General features: G+C 45.1%; 1 protein-coding gene across 1 annotated transcript in view; it reads right to left on the bottom strand.

Annotated features, from left to right (window-relative positions):
- The window catches only part of LOC137324060 (receptor tyrosine-protein kinase erbB-4-like), a 938904-nt gene that overhangs the window by 568364 nt on the left and 342742 nt on the right, over positions 1-27798 (bottom strand). Inside the window, exon 2 of the mRNA XM_067988230.1 lies at positions 14642-14793. Within this exon, the coding sequence (XP_067844331.1) occupies positions 14642-14793 (152 nt within the window). The remainder of the gene's footprint in view (positions 1-14641; positions 14794-27798) is intronic.

Raw genomic sequence — 27798 nt, 5'->3', positions numbered from 1 at the left:
GCTCCATTGGGTCTCCTTGCTCCTTGCTCCAGCAAAATCCACTGGAGCAATGGCCCTTTAAATCCAGACTCTCCAGCTGACAGCCTGTCATGTGGGTGCACAGTCAGCCCAGTGCTCAGCTTTTGAATGGCAAACTCGGAAATAAGGTCAAAGGCCACCAATTAAGTCGCAATTGTGTGGGGAAAGGTAAGGTTTTAATATTCCGGTTACCCACGCGCCCATTGACCACCCACCCCCCCGCTGCCATCCCACTGAATCATGCCCATGGTAGCTGCTTATTATGTGCACAGTAGAAGGATGTGCTTCCAACAGGCTTTGCCCATCTCCCTGGACTCTTAAGACCTCTGGCTGCAGGAGATTTTACTCCTTAAACGTCACTTCATCCAAACCATTGCTGCCCGTATCCTAATTCGCACCAAGTCCCATTCACCCTTCACCCACCGTGCTCGCTGATCTACACTGGTACCCGGACTGGCAACGCCTCGAATTTAAAATTCTCATCCACGTGTTCAAATCTCTCCATGGCCTCCCCCCTCCCAATCTCTGTAACCTCCTCCAGCCCTATGACCGCCCGAGAACTCTGTGTTCCTCAAATTCTGGCCTCTTGCGCATCCCCGATTTCCATCGGCCCTCCATTGTCGACCATGCCTTCATCTGCCTAGGCCCTACGCACTGGAAATCCTTCCCTAAACCTCTCCGCCTCGCTCACCTCCTTTAAGATGCTCCTTAAGACCTACCTCTTTGACCAAGCTTTTGTCCTAATATCTCCTTATGTGGCTAGGTGTCAGTTTTTGTCTGATAACACTCCTGTGAAGCGCCTTGGGACATTTTACTAAGTTAAAGGCGCTATATAAATGCAAGTTATTATTGTTGTTGCACAAACAATTTGTGTGATGACCTTTTCAGAATCTTTCTACTCTTCAATATTTACGAAGCATTACTGCTTGAGTTTATGGACTTTTATCATGAGCAGGAACCAAGGGGACGGATTGCTCTGTTCATTACTTGTTGCAGCAATGTAAACACACAGCAAATGGAGCCGTCCTCCCCTGCACATAGCATCCTGGATCCTATTTATATTTTTGCTCCTCCTCTCAAGTCTGCCTTGTCAGTGGCGATGGACCCCAAGGGGAAATTAATTGGCAGGTAGACATGTCAATCAATCCCAACATTTACTGGCACAGTCTCTCAGCACCACTACCAGTTTGTTGGAACTAACACTAGAAAGATGATGGTACAAACAAGGCCAGTTAGTGTCCGTGCAATCAATAGGTCAGACTTCAGATGTAAAGTCTTCAAATTTACTATCTTGAGCGATGCAAATCCTTACCAAGTTCCGTATATATTCAGTAACATTACGGCCAGCTCTGTTTTATATGGGCCTTTGTGCCCTATCCAGTTTCTGGGATTTGTATGGATTCCACTCTAATGTTAAGTTACAAAGTGCAACTGGTAATTGCTTTTTACTATTTATTCAGCAAGTAGACATGTACTTAATTATATTTATATACAATGTAATTATATCCAATTAGATTTCTTTTTAAACGAAAGATCAACGTTCAAGGGATAGAAAATGAATCCTCGCTTCAAGAAGTTGCTGCTCAGAAAATCTGACACACTGCCTTGCAATCTGGTGGATCAGACCAGCGGGATCAAGTGGATCCAGTGTGCCATATATTGCCATCATGATGCACACTGGATTTTGAGCCACTGGGGTGATTGTCCAGGTAAGCTGTACTCACAGAGAGAGCATGGGCCAGAGACAAGGCTAAGGTATACAAGTCCTGATTTCCTGACCCTCAGCTCCCAAGTGTGACTCCCGCTGAAAGCGAGGGATTGCTGAATCACTCCGAATCTCTCAATTCCAACTGTTCCTTCATCACTTTTGATTAAAGAAAGAAAGAACTTGCATTTATATAGCACCTTTCACGACCACAGGACATCCCAAAACGCTTTACAGCCAATGAAGTACTTTTGAAGTGTAGTCACTGTTGTTATGTAGGAAAGGCGGCAACCAATTTGCGCACAGCAAGATCCCACAAACAGCAATGTGATAATGACCAGATAATTTGTTTTTAGTGATGTTGGCTGAGGGATAAATATTTGCCAGGACACTGGGGAGAACTCTCCTGCTCTTCTTCAAATAGAGCCACCCAAGAGGGCAGACAGGGCCTCGGTTTAACGTCTCATCCGAAAGACGACACCTCCGACAGTGCAGCACTCCCTCAGTACTGCACTGGGAGTGTCAGCCTGGATTATGTACTCAAGTCCCTGGAGTGGGAACTTGAACCCACGACCCTCTGACTCAGAGGTGAGAGTGCTACCAACTGAGCCACGGCTCACACAGAGAGGGGGACTAGTATCTTCTAAAATTGTTTGGATAATTTATTTACTGTTGATAAACCGAGAATTAGACAGAGTGCTGTGGGGAATCAAGTTAGAGGAGATTGATGTGGTAGTAAACCTTGTGAGGTTGGAGGTGGGAAAGTTAAGTGCAGCAGAGTACCCACTGCCTCTTACAGTAGACACACAGAAAAGAATGCACTGACTAGTACAGCGGGCAGTGGACTCCACACCAACAGGGCACTACTCCTACAATAGTAATTCCCTCATACCATCTTAGAGTTTTAACAAGTGATTTAATAAGATGCTGGTCCAGCAACGCCTCAAATTTAAAATTCTCATCTTTGTTTTCAATCCCCTCCATAGCCTCGCCCCTCCCTCTCTCTCTAACCTCCTCCAGCCCTACAACCCTCCGAGATCTCTGCGCTCCTCCAATTCTGGTCTCTTATGTATCTCCGATTTCCTTCGTCCCACCATTGGCGGCTGTGCCTTCAGCTGCCTGGGCCCTAAGCTCTGGAATTCCCTCCCTGAATCTCTCCGCCTCTCTATCCTCTCTCTCCTCCTTTAAGACGCTCCTTAAAACCTACCTCTTTGACCAAGCTTTTGGTCACCTGTCCTAATATCTCCTTATGTGGCTCAGCGTCAAATTTTGTTTGATAATCGCTCCTGTGAAGCACCTTGGGATGTTTTACTATGTTAAAGGTGCTATATAAATACAAGTTGTTGTTGTTGTCATCCAATTGTCACAAGTCCTCTTTAAACTTCTGGGATCCATCCTAAGTGCGTGTTTGGTAAGGGGACTGTTAGAGACAGGTATTTGAGATGGCTTTCATATCATGGTCTTTTGCTCATTGGAACAGTTGAGAGAGATCATGGCTTTTTGTCCACGCTGTGTGCTCACTGAGCCAGGCAAACGCTCCAAAGGCAGCATTTTGTACAAACGGTAATATCAGTGTCTGCGTTGCTTAAAAAAGGTTAATTTATTAGAGTGGATTGACAAAAATGCCACAAACACCCTGTAGAGGTATTGCTGACAAAGATAGTACATTTCATGTTTGAATCAAATTTTCAGCCCCGTTTTTTCAGTGAGACAACCAATCCTCCCTGTCAGCACCTGAAATTGAAGCATCACTCGGTGAGAGATTAAAGTCATTAATTCATTTTGGGCTACTTTCCATGTGGTTTTCGCAGCAAATTGAAATACGATGCATGACTGAGTCTGCGATATACAGATTGTTTCTGAATTATGTTTGGTTGCCAGCTGCCAAAAAAATGGCCATTTTTTGTTCAGCTGATCACATTTCCATTGACAAACTTCCCCTTTCATCCTGAAGCTTCTACTCTGCAGCCCTCTTAAGAACAAGCTTTGTTTACAGCACCACAGTTGCTCCACAGCATGTCATTCTTCCCTTCGGTTTCTCAAAAATCCCACCCTTGACCCCTCTTTCCTTGCAAACTACTACCCCACCTCCAACCTCCCTTTCCTCACCAAGGTCCTTGAGTGTGTCGTCACCTCCCAAATCCACGCTCATCTTTCCTGCAACTACATGTCTGAACCTCTCCGATCAGGTTTCCGCCCCTGAAACAGCCCTTATCAAAGCCACAAATGACATTTTTTGAGAGTGTGACCATGGTGTGCTGTCCCTCCTCATCCTCTCTGCATCGTTTGACACGGTCAACCACACCGTCCTCCTCCAATGCTTCTCCTCTCTTGTCCAGCTCAGTGGGTCAGCCCTCATTTGGTTCCACTCTTGCCCATCAATCATAGCCAAAGCACCACCAACAATGGCTTCTCTTCCCGCCCCCACACAGTTACCTCCAGAGTCCTCCAAGGATCTATCCTTGGCCCCATCCTCTTCCTCATCTACATGCAGCCCCACAGACATGGGGTCGGCTTCCACGTGTACACTGGCGACACCCAGCTCTACCTCTCCACCATTTCTCTCGACACTGCCTCTGTGTTGTCATATTGCTTGTCTGTTATCTATCCTTGGATGAGGCGCAATTTCCTCCAGTTAAATATTGGGAAGGCTGAAGGCGGGAATATCGGTCCCCGCCACAAACTCTAAATTCCAAAACCCTCCCTGGCCATTGTCTCAGGTTGAACTGGACTGTTTGCAAATTCAGTGTCCTATTTGATCCCGAGCTGAGCTTCTGACCCTATAATTCTCTCCATCACAAGGACTGCCTACTTCCACCTCCGTAACATCGCCCGTCTCTGCCCCTGTCTCAGCCCATCTGCTGCTGAAACCCTCATCTGCGCCTTTGTTATCTCCAGACTCGACTACTCCCATGCTCCCCGGCTGGCCTCCACCCTCCGTAAACTTCAGCTCATCCAAAACTCTGCTGCCCGTATTCTATTCCACAACAAGTCCCCCTCACCCATCATTCCTGTCGTCACTCACCTACATTGGCTCCTTGTTCTCCAAAGCCTCAAGTTCTCATCCTTCATGGCCTCACCCCTCCCTATCTCTGTAACGTCCTCCAATCCTACAACCCCCACCCCCCAAAACTCTCTGTTCCTCCAGTTCTGGCCTCATGTGTATCCAACCCCCTTCGCCTCACCATTGGCAGCCGTGCCTTCAGCCAGCTGGGCCCCACATTCTGAAATTCCCTCTCTAAACCCCTCGGCCTCTCCACCTCCCTTTCCTCCTTTAAGAACATAAGAACATAAGAAATTGGAGCAGGAGTAGGCCAATCGGCCCCTCGAGCCTGCTCCGCCATTCAATAAGATCATGACTGATCTGATCCCAACCACAAATCTAAAGAACACAAGAAGTCGGAGCAGGACCCGGCCACATAGCCCCTGGGCCCTCTCCGCCACCCACAGGGCATTGACCGATCCGAACTCAGCTTCATGTCCAATTTCCTGCCCGCTCCCCATAACCCCTAATTCCCTTTACTTCTAGGAAACTGTCTATTTCTGTTTTAAATTTATCTAATGATGTAGCTTCCACAGCTTCCTGGGGCAGTAAATTCCACAGACCTACCACCCTCTGAGTGAAGAAGTTTCTCCTCATCTCAGTTTTGAAAGAGCAGCCCCTTATTCTAAGATTATGCCCCCTAGTTCTAGTTTCACCCATCCTTGGGAACATCCTTACTGCATCCACCCGATCAAGACCCTTCACAATCTTATATGTTTCAATAAGATCGCCTCTCATTCTTCTGAACTCCAATGAGTCGAGTCCCAATCTACTCAACCTCTCCTCATATGTCCGCCCCCTCATCCCCGGGATTAACCGAGTGAACCTTCTTTGTACTGCCTCGAGAGCAAGTATGTCTTTTCTTAAGTATGGAGACCAAAACTGTATGCAGTATTCCAGGTGCGGTCTCACCAATACCTTATATAACTGCAGCAATACCTCCTTGTTTTTATATTCTATCTCCCTAGCAATAAAAGCCAACATTCCGTTGGCTTTCTTGATCACCTGCTGCACCTGCAAACCAACTTTTTGATTTTCTTGCACTAGGACCCCCAGATCCCTTTGTACTGCAGTACTTTCCAGTCTCTCGCCATTAAGAAAATAACTTGCTCTCTGATTTTTCCTGCCAAAGTGCATAACCTCACATTTTCCAATATTATATTGCATCTGCCAAATCTCCGCCCACTCACCCAGCCTGTCTATATCCCCTTGTAGGTTTTTTATGTCCTCCTCACTCTCTACTTTCCCTCCCATCTTTGTATCATCTGCAAACTTTGATATGTTGCACTCGGTCCCCTCCTCCAAATCGTTAATATAGATTGTAAAGAGTTGGGGACCCAGCACCGACCCCTGTGGAACACCACTGGTTACTGGTTGCCAGTCCGAAAATGAACCATTTATCCCAACTCTCTGCTTCCTGTTCGATAACCAATCCTCCACCCATGCCAGAATATTACCCCCAATCCCGTGATTTTTTATCTTAAGTAATAATCTTTTATGTGGCACCTTGTCGAATGCCTTCTGGAAGTCTAAATACACTATGTCCACTGGTTCCCCTTTATCCACCCTATACGTTATATCCTCGAAGAACTCAAGCAAATTTGTCAGACATGACTTCCCCTTCATAAAGCCATGCTGACTTTGTCCTATTAAATTATGCTTATCCAAATGTTCCGTTACTGTCTCCTTAATAATAGACTCCAAAATTTTACCCACCACAGATGTTAAGCTAACTGGCCTATAATTTCCAGCCTTCTGCCTACTACCCTTTTTAAATAACGGTGTTACATTAGCAGTTTTCCAATCTGCCGGGACCTCTCCTGAGTCCAGGGAATTTTGGAAAACTATCACCAAAGCATCCACAATCCCTACTGCCACTTCCCTCAAGACCCTAGGATGGAAGCCATCAGGTCCAGGGGATTTATCCGCCTTGAGTCCCATTATTTTACTGAGTACCATCTCCTGAGTGATTTTAATCGTATTTAGCTCCTCTCCCCCGAGAGTCCCCTGTTTGTCCAGTGTTGGGATATTCTTAGTGTCCTCTACTGTAAAGACTGAAACAAAATATTTGTTCAGCATTTTTGCCATCTCCATGTTTCCCACCATTAATTTCCCGGTCTCATCCTCTAAGGGACCTATGTTTGCCTTAGCCACCCTTTTTCTTTTTATATAACTATAGAAACTCTTGCTATCTGTTTTTATATTTTTTGCTAATTTCTTTTCATAATCTAACTTCCCTTTCTTAATCAATCCTTTAGTTACTTTTTGCTGTCTTTTGAAGAATTCCCAATCTTCTATCCTCCCACTAAGTTTGGCTACCTTATATGTCCTTGTTTTTAGTCGGATACTATCCTTGATTTCTTTACTTAGCCACGGATGGCTGTCATTTCTTTTACACCCTTTTTCCCTCAGTGGAATATATTTATTTTGAAAGTTGTAAAATAACTCCCTAAATGAACACCACTGCTCATGTACCGTCTTACCCTTTAATCTATTTTCCCAGTCCACTTTAATCAATTCCGCTCTCATACCATCATAGTCTCCTTTATTCAAGCTCAGTACGCTTGTTTGAGAATCAACCTTCTCACCCTCTAATTGGATATGGAATTCAACCATGTTGTGGTCGCTCGTTCCAAGGGGATCCTTAACTAGGACATTATTAATTAATCCTGACTCATTACACAGGACCAGGTCCAAGGTTGCTTGCCCCCTTGTAGGATCAGTTACATACTGCTCAAGAAATCCATCCCTGATGCACTCAATGATCCTTCTTAAAACCCACCTCTTTGACCAAGCTTTTGGTCACCCCATCTAATTATTCCTTCTTTGGCTCGGCATCCATTTTTTCTGATTATGCCTCTGTGAAGTGCCTATGGACATTTTTCTACGTTAAAGGCACTATATAAATGCAAGTTGCTGTTTCCATTGGCTGTTGTTGTGACATTAAGAATGATGTAAATGTTTGTGCCACTTGATGTTGCTAATATTCTGAGTAAGTACTTCACAAGCACAACGCTTAATCAATATTAGAAGTCTTGCACACTTCCTGTAAGTGTCGCACTTAGATCCTGTCACACTTAAATCAGTGACACTTTTGACATCAAACTGGCTTATCCTCTGACTCACTGTGAGCAATGCCATGGAAAATCTTTTTTTTATTCGTTCATGGGATGTGGGCATCGCTGGTGAGGCCGGCATTTTTTGCCCATCCCTAATTGCCCTTGAGAAGGTGGTGGTGAGCCGCCTTCTTGAACCGCTGCAGTCCGTGTGGTGACGGTTCTCCCACAGTGCTGTTAGGAAGGGAGTTCCAGGATTTTGACCGAGCGACGATGAAGGAATGGCCGATATATAAATCGGGGTGGTGTGTGATTTGAGGGGAACGTGCAGGTGGTGTTGTTCCCATGTACCTGCTGCCCTTGTCCTTCTAGATGGTAGAGGTCGCGGGTTTGGGAGGTGCTGTCGAAGAAGCCTTGGCGAGTTGCTGCAGTGCATCCTGTGGATGGTACACATTGCAGCCACGGTGCACCGGTGGTGAAGGGAGTGAATGTTTAGGGTGGTGGATGGGGTGCCAATCAAGCGGGCTGCTTTGTCCTGGATGGTGTCGAGCTTCTTGAGTGTTGTTGGAGCTGCACTCATCCAGGCAATCTGCTAGCTTTTAAAGTGCGCAAAAAAAAGGACTATCATTGGCCCTTAAATGGAACCACCATTTTATAAATAATGAATACTTGAGAAACTTGTATTTATTTAACCTGCCATCACGCCACTGAAATGTCTCAACGCACTTCACTTTTTGGAGTGTTGTGACTGTTGTTATGTGGACGCATTGGTACGCAGAAAATCTTACTCAAATCGCCGTTTGAACAAACGCACATGACCACAGTTCCAGTACTGGGTTGTGGTCAGAATTAAGAACTCAGTACAGATTCCTTCCGCCCCCCCCCTGCCCACAGTTGCTTGATGGCAAACCTCGTGCCCTTACTCGCACCCCAGCTGATACTGGCGGAAAGAGTATCGGCCAGCAATGAAACCTGGAACCTTCCTGGTCCACGTGGCTCCGTTCCACACCACATGGTCTGTTCATCCACTGAGCTGTCAAAGAAGTTTGATGCAGTACTTAATGCCAATGATTTCCACACAAAACCATTAACTTGTCTTTCCATTACAGACTCTGACCAAGCTGCTTGCAACATTTTCTGTTTTTTTTATTTTTAATTTCTAACATTTGTGCTTTTTTCTATTTACATTTACATTCTTCAACAGGTTACTGAGCTGGAGAGATGACCTGTGCCAAGCCATTAAACTACCTCTGTGCAATATCTATAAACTGGTCAGACTTTTGTAACTGAGGCAAGCACTTTGGTTTCAGTCAAATCCTACTGGACTCCAATTTGTACTCATTCTCTGACAGCAATGTGTGATGTCATATTTATTAGCATATTTAAAGTGACAGACTGAGGTAGTAAATTTTAATAATGATAACTGCTTGAGCACCTTAAATGCATCACCCGCAGGAGCCAATTACTAAGAACTTGCAGTGTTCCCAGTCAGTCAGTAAGTGGGAGCGTTTGCACCTAAAGGGATAAGTAAGAATATCAATCCCATGATCATTATTGCAAAATAATTTGAACCCAGACACTTAACATTACCTGGGACGGGAATGCTTTCCCACATTTGAATAATTTTCATCTGAAGTACAGTTTGATTTTATCAGAGGTGATTGACTGAGTCCACACTCTCAATTTGACCAATCCTGAAGTGGAGGGAAGCTGGAGTGGGGGCAGGGCACTTGCAAAAAAGAAACACAACAGCAACTTGCATTTATATAGCGCCTTTAATGTAGTAACACGTCCCGAGGTGCTTCACAGGAGCGTTATCAAACAAAATATGACACTGAGCCACATAAGGAGGAGATATTTAGGAGAGGTGACCAAAAGTTTTAAGGAGGAGAGAGAGGCAGAGAGGTTTAGGGAGTGAATTCCAGTGCTTAGGGCCTAGGCAGCTGAAGGCACGGCCGCCACTGGTGGGGCGATGAGAATTGGGGATGTGCAAGAGGCCAGAATTGGAGGAACGCAGAGATCTCGGAGGGTTATAAGGGAGGGGTGAGGCCATGAAGGGATTTGAACACAAGGATGAGAAATGTTAAATTTGAGGCATTGCTGGACCAGGACCCAATGTATGTGCAAGATGGATTTATTTATGCATGCAGGAAATAGGCTCATTCAAACATGGATGCATAGAAGGCACAGCATGAATGACCTTGAAATGAGTCCAGTCATGCATGCATACAGCATTTTTTTTAAAAGCACCAATTTTTAAAAAATGGACTTTTGGTATCTGGTTTTTGATTATCACTCCCGAAACCAGACTGTGTTTATCCCTCAGCCAATATCACTAAAAACAGATTATCTGGTCATTATCTCCCTGGAATCTTGCTGTGCACAAATTGGCTGCTGCATTTCCTACATTACAACAGTGACTACACTTCAAAAGTACTTCATTGGCTGTAAAGCACTTTGGGACATTGTACGTTTGTGAAAGGCACTATATAAAAGCAAGTTTGTTCTTTCTTTTTATTTATGTGGTTTAGCCATAATTGTCTTTGTTGCATATTAAAAACATATCTATATTCTTACAATGAGTCCCCAGTTCTGGCCCTTGCTGTCAGATTATAGGTGGCAAATAGTTGGCAGGGACTCCTTCAAAGAAATGAGCAATTTTATGCAGAAAACTCTAGTCTGCTTACCTGTGCAGGCTCCAGAGCTCACACTCACTTGCCTGTTCTCTCTACAGGTGTATGACCTACACTACCCCCATGCGAGAACCAAGTTACGATGAGGTTAAAATACTTGTTCAAGGCAACAGCTGACATTTTAACCAATATTTAAGTTCAATGTGTTCCAATTGTAATTCCTCTCGGGTTTAAGAATTTCACAAAAAATGAATTGCCACTCAGTCCAGCTTGCCCAACAGCGACAGAATTATAATCTCTCATTCACCTTGGATAATTACTCTTGAAATTCCAATAGGAACAGCTGTGAGTAATTACCGGCCCAACAATTATTCCCATTTCCAGGTAATTACCTATTCAACTGAAGGTCAGCAGACAAGTTAAGGCTGTGATAGTCAGTCAGTCAGTCAGTCAGTCAATGCGAGGCGTCACTGTTGGGGGGGGGTGGTGGAAATTCAAGTGGCGGGAGGAGTGAAAGGGGCAGTGGAAAGCCGGGCGGGGTGTATAATGGGCGGACGATCCGCTAGCATCCGTTTTACACCCCACAGAAAGTGAGAATTTACCCCGCAGATGCGGAATTGCAGGCTGGGAGTGAGTGATTTCATGATACCTCACTCCCGGCCATGACAATCTGGAGAGATGTTTAATGGGCGGCCAATCCAATAACACCAGTTTTACACTATCGCCCAAAGTCAAAATGACCCCCAGGGTCATCGAATAATATCAGCACAGGAGGAGGCCATTCGGCCCATCGTGTCTGTGCCGGCTCTTTGAACGAGCTATCCAATTAGTCCCACTCCCCCCGCTCTTTCCCCATAGCCCTGCAAATTTTTCCTCTTTCAAGTATTATCCAATTCCCCTTTGAAAGTTATTATTGAATCTGCTTCCACCGCCCTTTCAGGCAGTACATCCCAGATCATTACAACTCACTGCATGAAAAATCCTCCTCATCTCCCCTCTGGTTCTCTTGGCAATTATCTTAAATCTGTGTCCTCTGGTTACCGACCCTCCTGCCAATGGAAACGGTTTCTCCCTGTTTAGTGCTGTTGGTTCTAGAGTTTTGGATTCAATGAGGGAGGGAGGCAAGGGGGACTCTGGAGTGAATCCCCCCCAAGTTCAAGAGTTGGTCATACTTTTTCACTGTCCTACGCGGCCGAGGGTTTCCTATACCAGTTATAAAGGGACTCATATTATAAGCGCAACATGAATAATGATAAATGTTCTCAACATAACATTGTAAGACAGTGCCTCAGTCAGAGCTCGGTCCCTAACTTTCCCAGGGCCCCTGGGCAGCTGAAAGAGGAGCAGTAGGAAATGTAGGCTTCATCTCACATAACCTTCAACACAGACTAACAGTAAGAAAATGCAAAACACTGCAGATGCTGGAAATCTGAAATCAAAACAGAAAATGCTGGCAACACTCAGCAGGTTAAGCAGCATCTGCAGAGAGAGGGAAACAGAATTAACGGGGCAAAAATTGGATAGGGCCTATTATTGGGCGGGGGTAGCGCGATCCGCTATTACCCCCCCCCCCACCCAATAGCCCCTGCGCAGGCAGGACGAGACTTGCGTGAGGCCTGGGGGCTTACCTTCAAGCAGTCTTCCGAATCAGCGTTGTCATGAGGATTCAATGCAATTCGCACTTTCCGCAGTAGGGGGAGCCCCTATCTCTTAAAGGCAGGCTGTCTCTTAAAAATCTCTAAAGGTAGCCGGTACCTGTTAGTTGCTGAAAATACCAGTCTGCTGTCTGCAAGGAGTCTGAACGGGGATCAGATATCGCACATGCAAAACACAGATGCAGCTCCCGTCCCTACGTTTATAAACTGATGAGTTATGTTAATACATTGAATAAAGGTTGTGCACTACTAAATCCCACATCCTCCAGTCTGCATGCCAGACCTCACCAATCTGCCAATCTGAGTTGGTACCAGGCCTGTGACAGTGCGTGCATCAAGATTCTCTGCTGATGCACTAGAGACCTTGGTGCAAGAGGTGGACAGAAGGAGGGACATCCTATATCCGCCGGGGTGGGGGGGGGGGCGGGGCCCTCCAGACATATACCCAAAAGGCAGTGGGAGGCAGCGGGGGACGAAGTCAATGCCAGGCGCACAGCATCATGAACATTGTTGCAGTGCAGGAAGAAGTTCAATACTTTGACATGAGTGGTCAAGGTGAGTGAGGTCAATTGTCAAGTGGCGTCGCCTACCAACTGCTCCACACACTACACCACCCATCACCCACATACCAACAAACTCTTTCCATCAGTACTCAACTCTTCCAACCAGATGCTTCCTCTCACCCTTACACATTACCACTGTTGCAAGCCGCCCACTCACAACTCACAGGCCACACACACTGGCAGCTATTCAACCATGACAGGCACATCACCCAGACACACGTCCTGCTTTCTTACAGGAGAAAGTGGCACATATCAGGAGGCAGCAAGTGGCAGTGGCATTTAGCCCCTCGAGCCTGTTCCACCATTCAATAAGATCATGGTGGACCTGTGACCTAACTCCATATACCCGCCTTAGCCCCATATCACTTAATACTCTTGGTTCACAGATTTACAATTCACAAGTGAGCTAGCATCAATTGCCATTTGCAGAAGAGCATTCCAAACGTCTTCCACCCTTTGCGTGTAGAAGCATTTCCTAACTTCACTCCTGCACATCCTGGCTCTAAATGTTAGATTATGTCCCCGGGTCCTAGTATTGAAGTCGAGGAGACCTCCAAAAACAGTTACAAATGTCTCGGCAGCCAGAGGCAATAATCCAGCCACTAACCTGTAAATCCTGCATGGTCCCTTTAAGTAGTGCTGGTGGAGGGTCCTCCAGGCACTCTAAATCACGTTCAGATGGTCAGGATTAAGACTGTGTGTTGAGTTGAACGTTAAGTCCCAAAATGATGTCTATCACTTTAAATCAGGGTTGAAAACTGATTATATCCATTTTCTCCTTACTTTACATGCTTCCAACGTTCATTATCTGCGCCTGCACTAACTCCTATACCAAGATGGCATCCGGTGCACATCACGCTGGAAACGTGCGTACGCAGCCAAGACGCCATCTTGGTTGTTGGAGAGGCCGCTTAGTGCCGTAACAATGGGCGCTCCATGGCCCAATTTAATGCCCAATGTTTCAGGCCAGTGACCAGTCGATAAAGGTCATCGGCCTGAAACATTAACTCTGTTTCTCTCTCCACAGGTGCTGCCTGACCTGCTGAGTGTTTCCAGTATTTTCTGTTCTTAATACAGACTGACAGCACACTGGTTTAGTAAAATTAGACAGAGATCACACTCTCTGGACAGGCAAATAGGCAATAAAAAATACCTAAATCTCATCAGAATCACCAAAATGCACTCCTCCCACATCGCCTCAATACTTTGTTTCAGAATGCAGTGCCTTAAATCTACTCCAAGATGCTTAATTAGTTTGTTAATGGTCTGGCGCCTGATAGATATGTTTTGCAGTAACAGTTTACCAAACAGATTTAAGTAATTAACTGTAAATCACTTCATTAAATGGTTTTAGTGCAAACTGTTATAGTGGAGAAGATTAGCATCAACTGTCACCAGGAGGGAATGTGTCTGCTGCCACTCTGAATATCTCAGGTTCATTTATCCTGAAACACAACCTTGGAATCACACTGTGCCGCAAACGTACAAAACAGGGTAGGAAAAGAAACCTGGTGTTTTCAGGAGAGAAGAAACACTCGAAATCTAAAGCAAAAACAGGACATGCTGGAACTGCACAGCAAGTCCGTCAGATCGGAAGGAGAGAAAAGGCGGGTTAACATTTCAGACAGAGCAGGAACTCCACCCAAAACCTTTAACCTGCCTTTTCTCTTTCACATCTGCTGTGTACTCCCATCACTTTCTGTCTGCACTTGAAACATGAATCGATCTTTTTCCCCTCAGATGTTGAATCTGCTGTGTATTTCCGTTTTTTATTGCCGTCTTCAGGCGGGCGACACTTTGCGGCCTAGTTGTGCCTGCTTTTGTCTACAGCCACAGTCGGTCATGTGTGCTCCTAGGGGTAGTGTAACAGTGTTAGTGTGGAACAAAGTAATCTGTCCAGTGCGCCAGTTTGCAGTGTCACTGTCCAAGGCTCGTTGAGGCACAGTGTAGTAAATGGTGGTAACATACCCGCAGGAAGGACAGGTCCCTGTTCCGGTCGATGTTGGTGATCTCCAGGTTGCCCATGACAACTTCGCAGTTTTCATAATTCTTCCGCAGTGCGCGGTACTGCTGCTCCAGGTCAGAGAGGGTGCTGAGTTTGTTCTCTGTCCCGGCACATACTGTTATGATTTAAAACACAAGAGAGGAAGAATTAGGGATCCAACGGCTGAACAATTTTTCAGTCCATTTTTTTTTATCCGATCAATTATCATTGTTTAATTAACCTATCGATTGTTTTCTTCAGAACACATAAACGAAAATTAATTGATGCTTTAACTTCACACGTACACAGTGCGCTCTGTACTTATATATACAGTGCCATCAATCAAATGATCTCTTAACCATAAAATGAGCTGACAATCAAAGCAACCCTCTCTGAGGTGCGTAAAATTGAGTGACTTTACACAAACCAAGATTACAGGGCATCTAAAAATTAGTTCAGCTAATTATAAAAATTATCATTTGAGATTGTTGACTAGCTATGGTTTAATGGTACTGTGAAATGCCGCAATGATAATGAGAAAATTAAACTCTATTTACAAAAACACCTAGAGCTAAAATATTGGCGATTTAATTGAAAGGAAACAGGATTACAGGGCTTAAAACGACCAGTAATAACCAACAGATCATCAACTCCACATTACCAATCAAACCAATGTATAACGTTGAAAAGATTGAAACACAGATGCAAATATATCACTTGTACACAGAATTTGGGGGTAAACTGCACAGAAATTTGTTTTAGATTGGGACTGGATCTAAAACAAGGTTATTAAATTAGTTTTGTAACCAGGGTTTACAGTCAGATTTCTGTTGGGGGAACAGGTTTGAGGAGATACTGAGTTCAACAGTGCAAGAGGAGCTGTGTTAACAAGCATGGTAGCCTCGTGGATTCGGATCACCTGGGACTAGATATACTGCACACCATTATTTGTTGACTTGATGTTTGCCGTGTATGAATAAAAACGCTTTTGCAGAGATAGCATTAATCCCCTTTGGATAACTGACATGGCCTTTGGGAATTTAGGACAGGAGGATCCCAGAAGTATCTCAGTATCTCAATGTTCACCGATGTGGAAATGTTTGGAACCCACCCTTCTATTCCCAGGGGCTGGGTTTGACTCCAGCCCACAGTGGCAGCCCCACAGTGACAGAATGAAAGTCTGTGCTTACTTGTCTAACTGCTGCATTGAGCTCACCACCGTAAGGAAGCTGAGTTACCATCTGTAAATATGCGGTTACTTCAACTGCCCATTTTTAAACTATATTTTTGTTCTCAGGATGTGAGCAATGGTGGCAAGGCTTCATTTATTGCCCATCCCTAGTTGCCCTGGGGCATTGAGAGTCAAACATGTAATGTGGGTTCACATGTAAGCCAAGCTGGGTACAGGTGGCAAATTCTCCTTCCCTGAAGGCCGTTAGTAAACCAGTTGGGTTTTTATCACAACCCAACAGCTTCCATGGTGTCAGCCCACAAATCAGCAGACTTAGTGAATGCAATTTTCCAACTGGCCATTGAAAATCTCTGGATTGTTAGAACCACTAGGCTGCCATACCCTAGGCATATTAACACAGCTCCCCATGCACTGTTATACTTAGTAACTCCTCCAAACCAGTTCCCGCCCCCGACATCATTAGGGCTCACTGTTTAATTGGAAAGATTTATTTAAAGAAACAATGGAATGATATTAATGACAATGTTTTGTAATGATGGGGGGAATTTTAACCTAACCCATGCCGCTGGAAACTGACAGGGTCTTACATAGACTTTACAGCTTAGAAATAGGCCATTCGGCCCAACTGGTCAATGTCGGCATTTATGCTCCACACGAGCATCGTCCCACTCGACTTCATCTCACCCTATCAACATATCCTTCTATTCCTTTCTCCCTCATGTACATATCTAACTTCCCCTTAAATGCATCTATACTATTCGTCTCAACTACTCCTTGTGGTAGCGAGTTCCACATGCTCATCACTCTCTGGGTAAAGAAGTTTCTCCTGAATTCCCTATTGGATTTATTAGTGACTATCTTATATTCATGACCCCTAGTTCTAGTCTCTCCCACAAGTGGAAACATCTTCTCTACGTCTACCCTATCAGACCCTTCCATAATCTTAAAGACTTCTATTAGGTTTCGGTCCATCTTCAATGGAAAATAAAAATCAGGGCGGGGTATAAAATTGGCGGAAGATCCCATCTCCTCAGTTTCTCACCGGGCGAGATTTACAGATGTTGTTTTATTAAATTGTCCCAATCCTGAGCCCATCTTACAGCCCAGCATGCTTCACACCTCACACACCCTGGTTATCACAATCCACACACATTTATTACAGAGCTGCACAGTCACCTACTGGATGTACAGCCACTCTATAAAAGCTGCATGCTGACCAGGGTGGGGGAGGAGGTATTTGGGAGAGAGGGGGAGAGATTGGCTATTTTCGCAATGGAGAAGGTGGCATTCCGTATGTGTAGGGAGTGCTTTAGCAGCAGGTGGGTGGGAAATGTGGAGTGCATCAGCTCTTAAAGGGCCGCTGCTCAATTTTCAGTCGGCTGATTTGTTGTGGCTGACTGTCCTTGAGAAGATGTCCATCTGCCCAGGACCAACTGCTCTCTTCAACATGGGGACTAGGTACAGCTGGGGGTGGTACAGCAAAGGAAGGTGGCAATTTTGGGGGCTGAGGTAGGGCGTTACTCTTTAAACTGAGCCAATGAGTAGCAAGCATGGCAGGAGGTGGGCAACTGAGCACGTGCATTTCCCTATATCCACAGGTCATGGGAGCAAATGAGGATGAAGCTCTCTGGTCTGAGGAGGAGTGTCAGGGTACAGTTGATTAAAGTGTGCCCACTGAAATGAAATGAATGCATGCACTTCATGCAAGCGCCAAGCACTGAACCCACAACATGGTGTCTCATCAGCAATATTAACCTAGAAAGCGTCAGCCACCTTGGACATCTGAAGTACAATATCACTATGGCTGCATCTAGAACAATGCAACTGCTAAAGAGAAAGGCTCCCTTTGTCTTATATAACTGCGTGTGGTTTGCCCCCATGTCCCTTTAGCACCTCAAATTACTTGCATGCTTTATAGTCATCGTGCAAGGCGGAATGCAGGCTAGGTATTAGCTCCCATGACCGATGGATATAGGAAACCGCACGTGCTCGGTTGCCCACAACAATCAGCTGACAGAAAATTGAGCAGCGGCCCTTTAAGAGCTGATGCACTGCTCATTTCCCACCCACCTGCTGCTAAAGCACATACGGAATGCCACCTTCTCCATTGCGAAAATAGCCTATCTCTCCCTCTCTCTGCCAAATACCTGCTCCTCACACCCTGGTCAGCACACAGCTTTTATAGAGTGGCCGTACATCCAGCAGATGACCGTGCAGCTCTGTAATAAATGTGTGTGGATTGTGATACCCAGTGTGTACGAGGTGTGAGGCATGCTGGGCTGTAAGATGGGCTCAGGGTTGGCACATTTCAATAAAACATGTTACATCCAAGTGATGAAAGCATCTGTTTTGCCTGTTTTTAAAGGAGAAAGCTGCTCACAAGGACTAGAAGCTGCACTGGTGACAGGTCAGCCTCCATGAGGAGCTTACCCTACAAATCAATGAGAGATGGAGACCGTAGAGGGTGTGGGTAAGGCTTGGTAAGTTGGTGGCATCCCCACAAGCCGTGTTCCCTTCAACGTCTTGCTTGCCCACCCAGCTCAGCAACCCGCTGCCACTTCTGCCCAGCCGCAGCATGGCACTGTTGGCCTCGCTACTGTGTGCGGAACCATGCCCCTCAAGTCCCAGACTGACAAAGGTTTCCTTTGTGTAGGGGCCGCCCACGACAAAGACCTTCCTAGTGGTGGAGAGCGAGAAGCTGCTACTGTACATGACCACCGCAAGCACAATCTCACGTGCATCTTGGGACGTTCTCAAACGCAACAGCACAGAAACCACCAAGTGCCTGTTTTAAATGGAGGCGCGTCGCACAAAGAATGAGGAGGCCAGAAAAAAAATGGGGAATTCATCGTTTAAATTAAGTGACATTAAATTTGGAGCTAAAGTGAAGCCCACTCTCAGCGTCCCCCCCCCCCAAAACAACTGCAGACTTTCACCGTCGCTGAGTTTGGAGGACATGGCCACTGGCACTCGGGCCTACCTGCCTGATTCCGCAATGCATCCATACTGTGTGTGTATGGTCCCGCTGCCTGGGTGCAGGGTCGGGGAGTTTGCCCCATATGCCACCTTTATTAACCATAGTTTGGTTGGAGCCACCTACGTATTGGTGTGGTGCGCCACAGACTAGGAGTTTGGGCGTAAAATCGCAGCTTCTGCGCGATATCTGTACTTGTGATTCTCTTAAGGGTGGTCAATACTACAGGTACCAGGATTGGACTGGTATCAACAAGGCAGATCCAAGTTATACTGTCAGCTGCTCCTTCCTGCAGATCTTACTGAACTCAGTGACAAAGGAACATTACACAGGCATACTTTGCTGCACCTGTAGAACTCTGCTCACCAGTAGTTGGTTTGTAATATTCGGAGATTGGGCAGGAGTCCCCAGTTTCCCCTAACATTAAAAGTTTCCTTGGTCCTTATGTTGGACATAGGGGGAGTCTCCACTGCCCAACCCCAAACCCCCTCTGTCTGTCTCTGGAAGGTGTGAGCGGTGGCTCCGCCCCTTACAAGGCCAAGTAGCAAATCTCAGGTGAGGTCAGGGCCTGGTGGAGCCAGGTTCCAGCCTCTTTCCGAGTCTTTTCCGCTGAACTTCTGCCAGCGTTATGGAGGGACTCTGGTGGAACAGGCCAGGAAATTTAGCCCCTGGATGTTTATTGTATCTTTCTGTTTCTATTGCAGGCCACATTATAAATAACTGTGAGGCACGACATTTCAACATTGGCCCGGTATGATTGATGAAAATGGGACAGTTCAACTTTCCATAAAACCAGGGTCTACGGCCTTGCTCAAACTGTCTCAGCTACATGGAATGGAACGGAGTGAATTAATTAATCATGGCTTCAGTCACACATGGGTTCTTGTTTATTCCATAAATAATACATCAGAACTGCTAATGTTAAGCAGATTATTAATGTACAACATCAGTGACATTTCAGATTAATTATAAGCTCGTGATAGGAATGTTTAATAAAGAAGGAAAGACTGAATTTGCATAGCGCCCTATAACACCATGGAAATGCTTCGAAGAACTTCACACGATGCATTACTATCGAAATGCAGTGGCTGTTGTTATGTAGTTATTGTGCACCAGTGACATCCCATAAACAGCAACAAGATGAATGACCTCTTAATCTGACATCAATCCCTCCTTTAAACTTTAGTCTCTGCAGTTCTTTTCTAATATTGTTCATTTTCTTCCTTTCATAACTTCTCAGGGCATTCACCTTTGAAGCTAACTAAGAAACCATTCATACCCCCTTTATCAACTAATAATAATAGGTTGTTGGCAAATGGATAATGGGCTGAGTGTAAATCTTTCCCTGAGTTCCACAATGCGTTGTGACCCTTGAATACTGGGGCCTGTTTTAGCATCTGAAAACACTGCTGTAGTAAAGCACTGACCAGAGCAGTGGTCCTGTAGAATACTCCCCTCCCCCAGCCCCGCTCTGACCAGAGCAGTGGTCCTGTACAACATTCCCCTCCCCCAGGCCCGCTCTGACCAGAGCAGTGGTCCTGTACAATACTCCCCTCCCCCAGCCCCGCTCTGACCAGAGCAGTGGTCCTGTACAATACTCCCCTCCCCACCGCACTGACCAGAGCAGTGGTCCTGTACAATACTCCCCTCCCCACCGCTCTGACCAGAGCAGTGGTCCTGTACAATACTCCCCTCCCCACCGCTCTGACCAGAGCAGTGGTCCTGTACAATACTCCCCTCCCCCAGCCCCGCTCTGACCAGAGCAGTGGTCCTGTACAATACTCCCCTCCCCACCGCTCTGACCAGAGCAGTGGTCCTGTACAACACCCTCCGGCCAGCAGGCAGTGGGGATACCCAGCAGAAGTCACTTGTCCAGTGGCAGGGGCAAGTGCAGAACAGAGCCCAAAGTGAAAAATGTATCCAAACACGGTCGATCCATTAAAGGTGCTTTATATAAAAGCACGTTGCTGTTGTTCTTGTTCAGCTCTGGAATTCCCTCCCCAAATCTCTCTGCCTCTCTATCTCTCTCTCCTCCTTTAAGATGTTCCTTCAAACCTACCTCTTTGACCAAGCTTAAGGTCACTTGTCCTAATGTTTCCTTATGTGGCTCAATGTCAAAATTTGTTTGATAATCGCTCCTGTGAAGCGCCTTGGGACGTTTTACTACGTTAAATGTCAGGTTGATAATACAAGTGAGAACCAGGCTGAATATAGAAAGTTCAGAGGAGAAGTGTAAAAGGAAATAAGAGGGGCAAAGAGAGAATATGAGAATAGACTGGCGGCTAACATAAAAGGGAATCCAAAAGTCTCCTATAGGCACATAAATAATAAACGGGTAGTAAGAGGAGGGATGGGACCGATTAGGAACCAAAAAGATCTACTCATGGAGGCAGAGGGCATGGCTGAGGTACTAAATGAATACTTTGCATCTGTTTTTACCAAGGAAGATGCTGCCAAAGTCTCATTTAAAGAGGAGGTAGTTGAGATACTGGATGGGCTAAAAATTGATAAAGAGGAGGTACTAGAAAGGCTGGCTGTACTTAAAGTAGATAAGTCACCTGGACCAGATGGGATGCATCCTAGGTTGCTGAGGGAAGTAAGGGTGGAAATTACAGAGGTGCTGGCCATAATCTTCCAAACATCCATAAGTATGGGGGTGGTGCCAGAGGACTGGAGAATTGCAAATGTTACACCCTTGTTCAAAAAAGGGTGCAAGGATAAACCCAGCAACTACAGGCCAGTCAGTTTAACCTCGGTGGTGGGGAAACTTTTAGAAACGATAATCCGAGATGAAATTAATAGTCACTTGGACAAGTGTGGATTAATAAAGGAAAGCCAGCCCAGATTTGTTAAAGGCAAATTGTGTTTAATTAACTTGACTGAGCTTTTTGATGAGGTAACAGAGAGGGTTGATGAGGGCAATGCGGTTGATGTGATGTATATGGACTTTCAAAAGGTGTTTGATAAAGTGCCGCATAATAGGCTCGTCAGCAAAATTGAAGCCCATGGAATAAAAGGGGCACTGGCAGCATGGATACAGAATTGGCTAAGTGACAGGAAACAGACTGTAGTGGTGAACGGTTTTTTATCGGACTGGAGGAAGGTATACAGTGGTGTTCCCCGGGGGGTCGGTACTCGGACCACTGCTTTTTGATATATATTAATGACTTAGACTTGGGTGTACAGGGCACAATTTCAAAATTTGCAGATGTCACAAAACTTGGAAGTGTAGTAAACAGTGAGGAGGATAGTGATAGACTTCAAGAGGACACAGATAGGCTGGTGGAATGGGCAGACACATGGCAGATGAAATTTAATGCAGAGAAGTGCAAAGTGATACATTTTGGCAGGAAGAATGAGGAGAGGCAATATAAACTAAATGGTACAATTCTAAAGGGGGTTCAGGAACAAAGAGACCTGGGGGTATATGTGCACAAATCATTGATGGTGGCAGGACAGGTTGAGATAGCGGTTAAAAAAGCATACGGGATCCTGGGCTTTATAAATAGAGGCATAGAGTACAAAAGCAAGGAAGTCATGATGAACCTTCATAAATCACTGGTTCGGCCACAACTGGAGTATTGTGTCCAATTCTGGGCACCGCACTTTAGGAAGGATGTGAAGGCCTTAAAGAGGGTGCAGAAAAGATTTACCAGAATGATTCCAGGGATGAGGGACTTCAGTTATGTGGATAGACTGGAGAAGCTGGGGTTGTTCTCCTGAGCAGAGAAGGTTGAGAGGAGATTTGATAGAAGTGTTCAAAATTATGAAGGGTTTAGATAAAGTAAATAAAGAGAAACTGTTCCCATTGGCGGAAGGGTCGAGAACCAGAGGACACAGATTTAAGGTAATTGGCAAAAGAACCAAAGGCGACATGAGGAAAAACCTTTTTACGCAGTGAGTAGTTATGATCGGGAATGTGCTGCCTGAAAGGGTGGAGGATCCAGATTCTATCGTGGCTTTCAAAAAGGAATTGTTTAAATACTTGAAGGGAAATAATTTGCAGGGCTACGGGGAAAGAGCGGGGGAATGGGGCTAACTGGATTGCTCTCACAAAGAGCCGGCACGGACTGAATGATCTCCTTCTGTGCTGTAACCATTCTATGATATAAATGCAAGTTGTTGTTGTTGATATCCTAGGCTGAACGTCATAGAGGGGGCGGGGAGGGGTGAGATTAGAGGGCTCCCTCAAGCTCATGACTAGTATCATTCCTTATTTTCCTTTCTCCCTCTGCTCACTCGCTCACACAGACTGATAGGCTGCTTTGAAGCCGAGGGTGATAGCCTCATTCAGCCTCCAGCAGCAACACAACATGTAATATCTTGCCATGTAGACTCTGTTTGAAGGAGTCTCATACTGCCAGCATTCTAACACATGGTCCCTTTTCTATCTGTATTGGTTCCCATGAGGAGGAGAACCCAGAGGCTAAAGTCCAGCATGTCCTGGGGTCATCACAGCTTGCTGCGTCATTCTCTTCCAACAGCAACACGCATCGACTCATATAGATCTGCCTCAGGGTGAATTACAGAGCATGAGTGAGGAGAAGCAAGTGGAGATGGAACTTGCTGGCCAGCTCCAGTCCTTTAACTGCAGTGGCCCGGGGCTGAAACCTTACGGGTCCTGCATGCAAAAGAAGTCAGCCATCTGAGCACCACCGTGTATGGAGTCATTTGAGAGTATGCTCAGCACTCCGCAAAGTCTGGCAGCAACTGTGCAGGAGCCCACTCCGGAACCTCTGTGGTGGTGCGAGGCCACTTAATTCGAAGGCAACTTGTTACGGAGCTCAGGGCAACTCTTTTTCCAGGAAAGAAAACTGAAGGCGGTGCATCATCGCAAAATTCTCTCTCGCTCCTCGTCATTTGTAACTGTGTGGATTTTTGCCTCAGCGATGGGTGAATGACACAAGCCCATTACGCAAGCAGGGGCGCAAAGTGCAAGCTCCAAATGTATTTAATAATCTACTCCACTGCATCACTGAAGCAGCAAAGCAACACAGGCAAGTGTAAAAATGCCATTAAGCAACTCTGTCAAGTACCAATTCTGCAAAATTCCTACTGATAACACCTAACTGTACAGTACCAGTACTGCCCTGCCATACACAGCAATTGTAAACAATTTTACAACACCAAGTTATAGTCCAGCAATTTTATTTTAAATTCACAAGCTTTCGGAGGCTTCCTCCTTCGTCAGGTAAATGTTTCACCGACATACACAGCAATGCAACTCGTTAAAACCCTGAGGTACCTCAGCGCCATTTAACATTCAAAGATTAAAAGCGCAAGACATTACTGAATTCTGTAAAATTTGTGTTTCAATAATCTGAAAGAAATGTGATTCATAAAGGTAATCATAACTGGCACCAGGTCCTTCTTTTTTATAAATTAGTTCCGGATGTATTATTAATCTGGGCAGATGAGGCTAATTCTTTTCCCCCAGATAGCTACAGTCCTTCAATAATTAGTTTTGATATCAGTGTGCTTTTAAAATCATGCAGGATGCAGTTATCGCTATTTCTGAGACTTGGTTTTCAACACCATGTATAAACCACTTCAAAAAGGAAGAAAGGCTTGCATTTATATAGTGCCTTTCACGACCTCAGGACGTTTCAAAACGCCTTACAGCCAATGAAGTACTTTTTGAAGTGTGGTCACTATTGTAATGTAGGAAACACGGCAGCCAATTTGCGCACAGCAAGGTCCCACAAACAGCGATGTGATAATGACCAGATTATCTGTTTTTAGTGATGTTGGTTGAGGGATAAATATTGGAGAACTCCCCTGCTCTTCTTCCAGTAGTACCATGGGACCCTGAGCGGGTAGATGGGGCCTCGGTTTAATGTCTCATCCGAAGGATGGCGCCTCCAACAGTGCAGCACTCCCTCAGTACTGCACTGGAATGTCAGCCTAGATTTTGTGTTCAAATCTCTGGAGTGGAACTTGAACCCACAACTTTCTGACTCACAAGCGAGAGTGGTACCAAATGAGTCATGGTGGACAGGAAGCATTGAGAAAAAAATAGCACTCCTTTGACAATGTAATGATAAGTTACAGTAACTTATGTACACGCGCGCACACTGATCAAAGTTCTGAAAGGCTCAGATTGTTGTCCAGAGGCATTGCTCACTCCCACAGACAGTTAAGATACAAGTGGGTTTTTCTGTTTTGGAACAGCCTCGCCTGCTATTGATGCTCTCCCACATTGATCTGAAATCTATAGAAAGGACTAGATCAGGAGAAATCTGGGAATCGCTTAGATCCCAGATATGGACTCCTTTATGGCAAGTCCCATCCCAACAAAAGCTGGGATAATACGTGCCTCATTCTCGCCGTAGCACGGGTGAGACAGTGTGTTAGGTCACAGTTTTACTTTAATTTCTGCAACCTTGGGTTCAATCCAACCAAGGCAGATGGGCTGAAGATATTCTCTCTCCAACAGCTGCCAAGGGTCACCAATGAAATGAGTTCTGGCAGTGACCCAGGCTCAATCAAGCTGTAAATGAACCACTTTTTTCTGACTGTGGTTGAAACATTGGGCGGGATCTTGCTGGAGTGGGATATCTCTGGGTGCACACCTAGTTAGACTTTTTTCACACACCTTTCAGCTTGAATTTTTTTGGGCCGTACCTTGCTGGAAATGCGAGCTGGTCACGGTGCGGCGAGGGTAAGGGGGAATCTGGGACCTTAGTGAATGACGGGGCTTAAACTATGAGATTTAAGGATTGAGAAATAAACAGGGAGGATGGAGAAGGATGAATTAAAGGGGGTGAATTAGAGTCAAATCAGGTACAGAAAGAGAAATAAAGAGAGGGAAAGAGAGATTGGATTAAGAGAGAGAGAAAAAAAAGAGACAGAAAGGAAAAGTAAGAAAGCAATTTTAAAATTTAATATTTGACATTTTTAAAATCTCAAACAATCAGCAGTGAGATTGAACAGTTCAAATTGTTCCCCTTCTGAGCCAGAGAGGTTGATTGGCATTGCATTAACAATTAGCATGTCGTTAAAAAGGTACTTACGCTCTTAATTACCAGACTTAACTTTCTGCGGTGAGTTCAATGGGCAATGAATGTGCAAATCCAGTAAGTTCTTACAAATAATAGGAAGCTAAGGGCGAGATGGAATTTGTACAAAGCAAACGGTGGAACCGCATAAATCGACCTGCAAGCACTGGAGATTCACAATTCAGGGCGTTTCTCTCAATCCCCTGAACTTGTTGGCCGATTTGTGCATTAATAATGGCGTGCATCGCTAACACGTTATTTTCCCAGCAAGATTTGGCCCACTATCTCATTGTCACCTACTCACCATATGGCTGAGACAGGCTTTTCCTCCCACCTTAGTCCATCCATCCAGAAAGAACCCTACACTCACCCACTTCAGCTTCTAATTTCTATTTGAATGATTCCAGGATCCAACTGATTCTTTCCCAAAATCTCAAAATCATGGACTTCCCGCAGCCTCCAACAAACCTCAGGCTTTTAAAACCAAAGCTGGCATCACCCAGTAACTACTGTTTTCAACCTTGGTGCTGTCCTGTCCAATGGATCTTGGGCCAGTAGGCAGTGAACTGCAGGATTCTGATGGTATTCAGCTCAATTAATTGACATTCATCAACAGAGTTTGGGCCTGAGTTACTGCCATGGAGGACTGGTTGGTGCATTGGGTTAAACAACAGGCTTTCCCCTCTGGGAACCTGGGCTCAAATGCAGCCCAGAATGAAGAAGGGAGTCTCCTTTATGCACTAAGGGTAAATGTCCTACATGAGGTGAGTTTGGAACAGACTCAACCCCATTCCTAGTGGAGATGGGCCCACAGTACAAAACTGCTTCTAAATTGATCATGTCATAAAGGGTGTCAGGAAGGGACAGAAGGTATGGAGAAAAAGGTAAAGTGTTAAAAAAGGAAAAAGCAGGAACTAAGTGTCACAAAACATATTTGAAAGTTCTTTATCTGAATGCACGTAGCATTCGTAACAAAATGGACGAGTTAACGGCACAAATAACGACGTATGGGTATGATCTTGTGGCCATTACAGAAACATGGCTGCAGGGTGACAACGACTGGGAATTAAATATGCCAGGGTATTTAACAATCAGGAAGGACAGGCAGGAAGGAAGGGGAGGTGGGGTGGCTATGTTAATAAGGGAAGGAATCACTGTAATACAGAGAAAAGATATTGGGACAAAGGATCAGGATAATGAAACAGTTTGGGTAGAGATGAGGAATAATAAGGGGCAAAAAACACTCGTGGGCGTAGTATATAGGCCTCCTAATAGTTGCAACTCTGCTGGAAGAAGTATTAATCAGGAAATAGTCGGGGCATGTAATAAGGGAACAGCTATAATTATGGGGGATTTTAACTATCATATTAACTGGACAAATCAAATTGGGCAGGGCAGCCTTGAGGAAGAGTTTATTGAGTGCATCAGGGATGGATTTCTTGAGCAGTATGTAACTGATCCTACAAGGGGGCAAGCAACCTTGGACCTGGTCCTGTGTAATGAGCCAGGATTAATTAATAATGTCCTAGTTAAGGATCCCCTTGGAATGAGTGACCATAACATGGTTACATTCCATATCCAATTAGAGGGTGAGAAGGTTGGTTCTCAAACAAGCGTACTGAGCTTGAATAAAGGAGACTATGATGGTATGAGAGCGGAATTGATTAAAGTGGACTGGGAAAATAGATTAAAGGGTAAGACGGTACATGAGCAGTGGTGTTCATTTAAGGAGTTATCCTACAACTTTCAAAAAATATATATTCCACTGAGGAAAAAAGGGTGTAAAAGAAATGACAGCCATCCGTGGCTAAGTAAAGAAATTAAGGATAGTATCCGACTAAAAACAAGGACATATAAGGTAGCCAAACTTAGTGGGAGGATAGAAGATTGGGAAGTCTTCAAAAGACAGCAAAAAGTAACGAAAGGATTGATTAAGAAAGGGAAGATAGATTATGAAAATAAATTAGCAAAAAATAT

This window comes from Heptranchias perlo, chromosome 7, assembly GCF_035084215.1.
Source record: "Heptranchias perlo isolate sHepPer1 chromosome 7, sHepPer1.hap1, whole genome shotgun sequence".
Classification (NCBI taxonomy): Eukaryota; Metazoa; Chordata; class Chondrichthyes; order Hexanchiformes; family Hexanchidae; genus Heptranchias; species Heptranchias perlo.
Note: the sequence above shows the minus strand (reverse complement) of the source record. Positions and strands in the feature narration are given on the sequence as shown.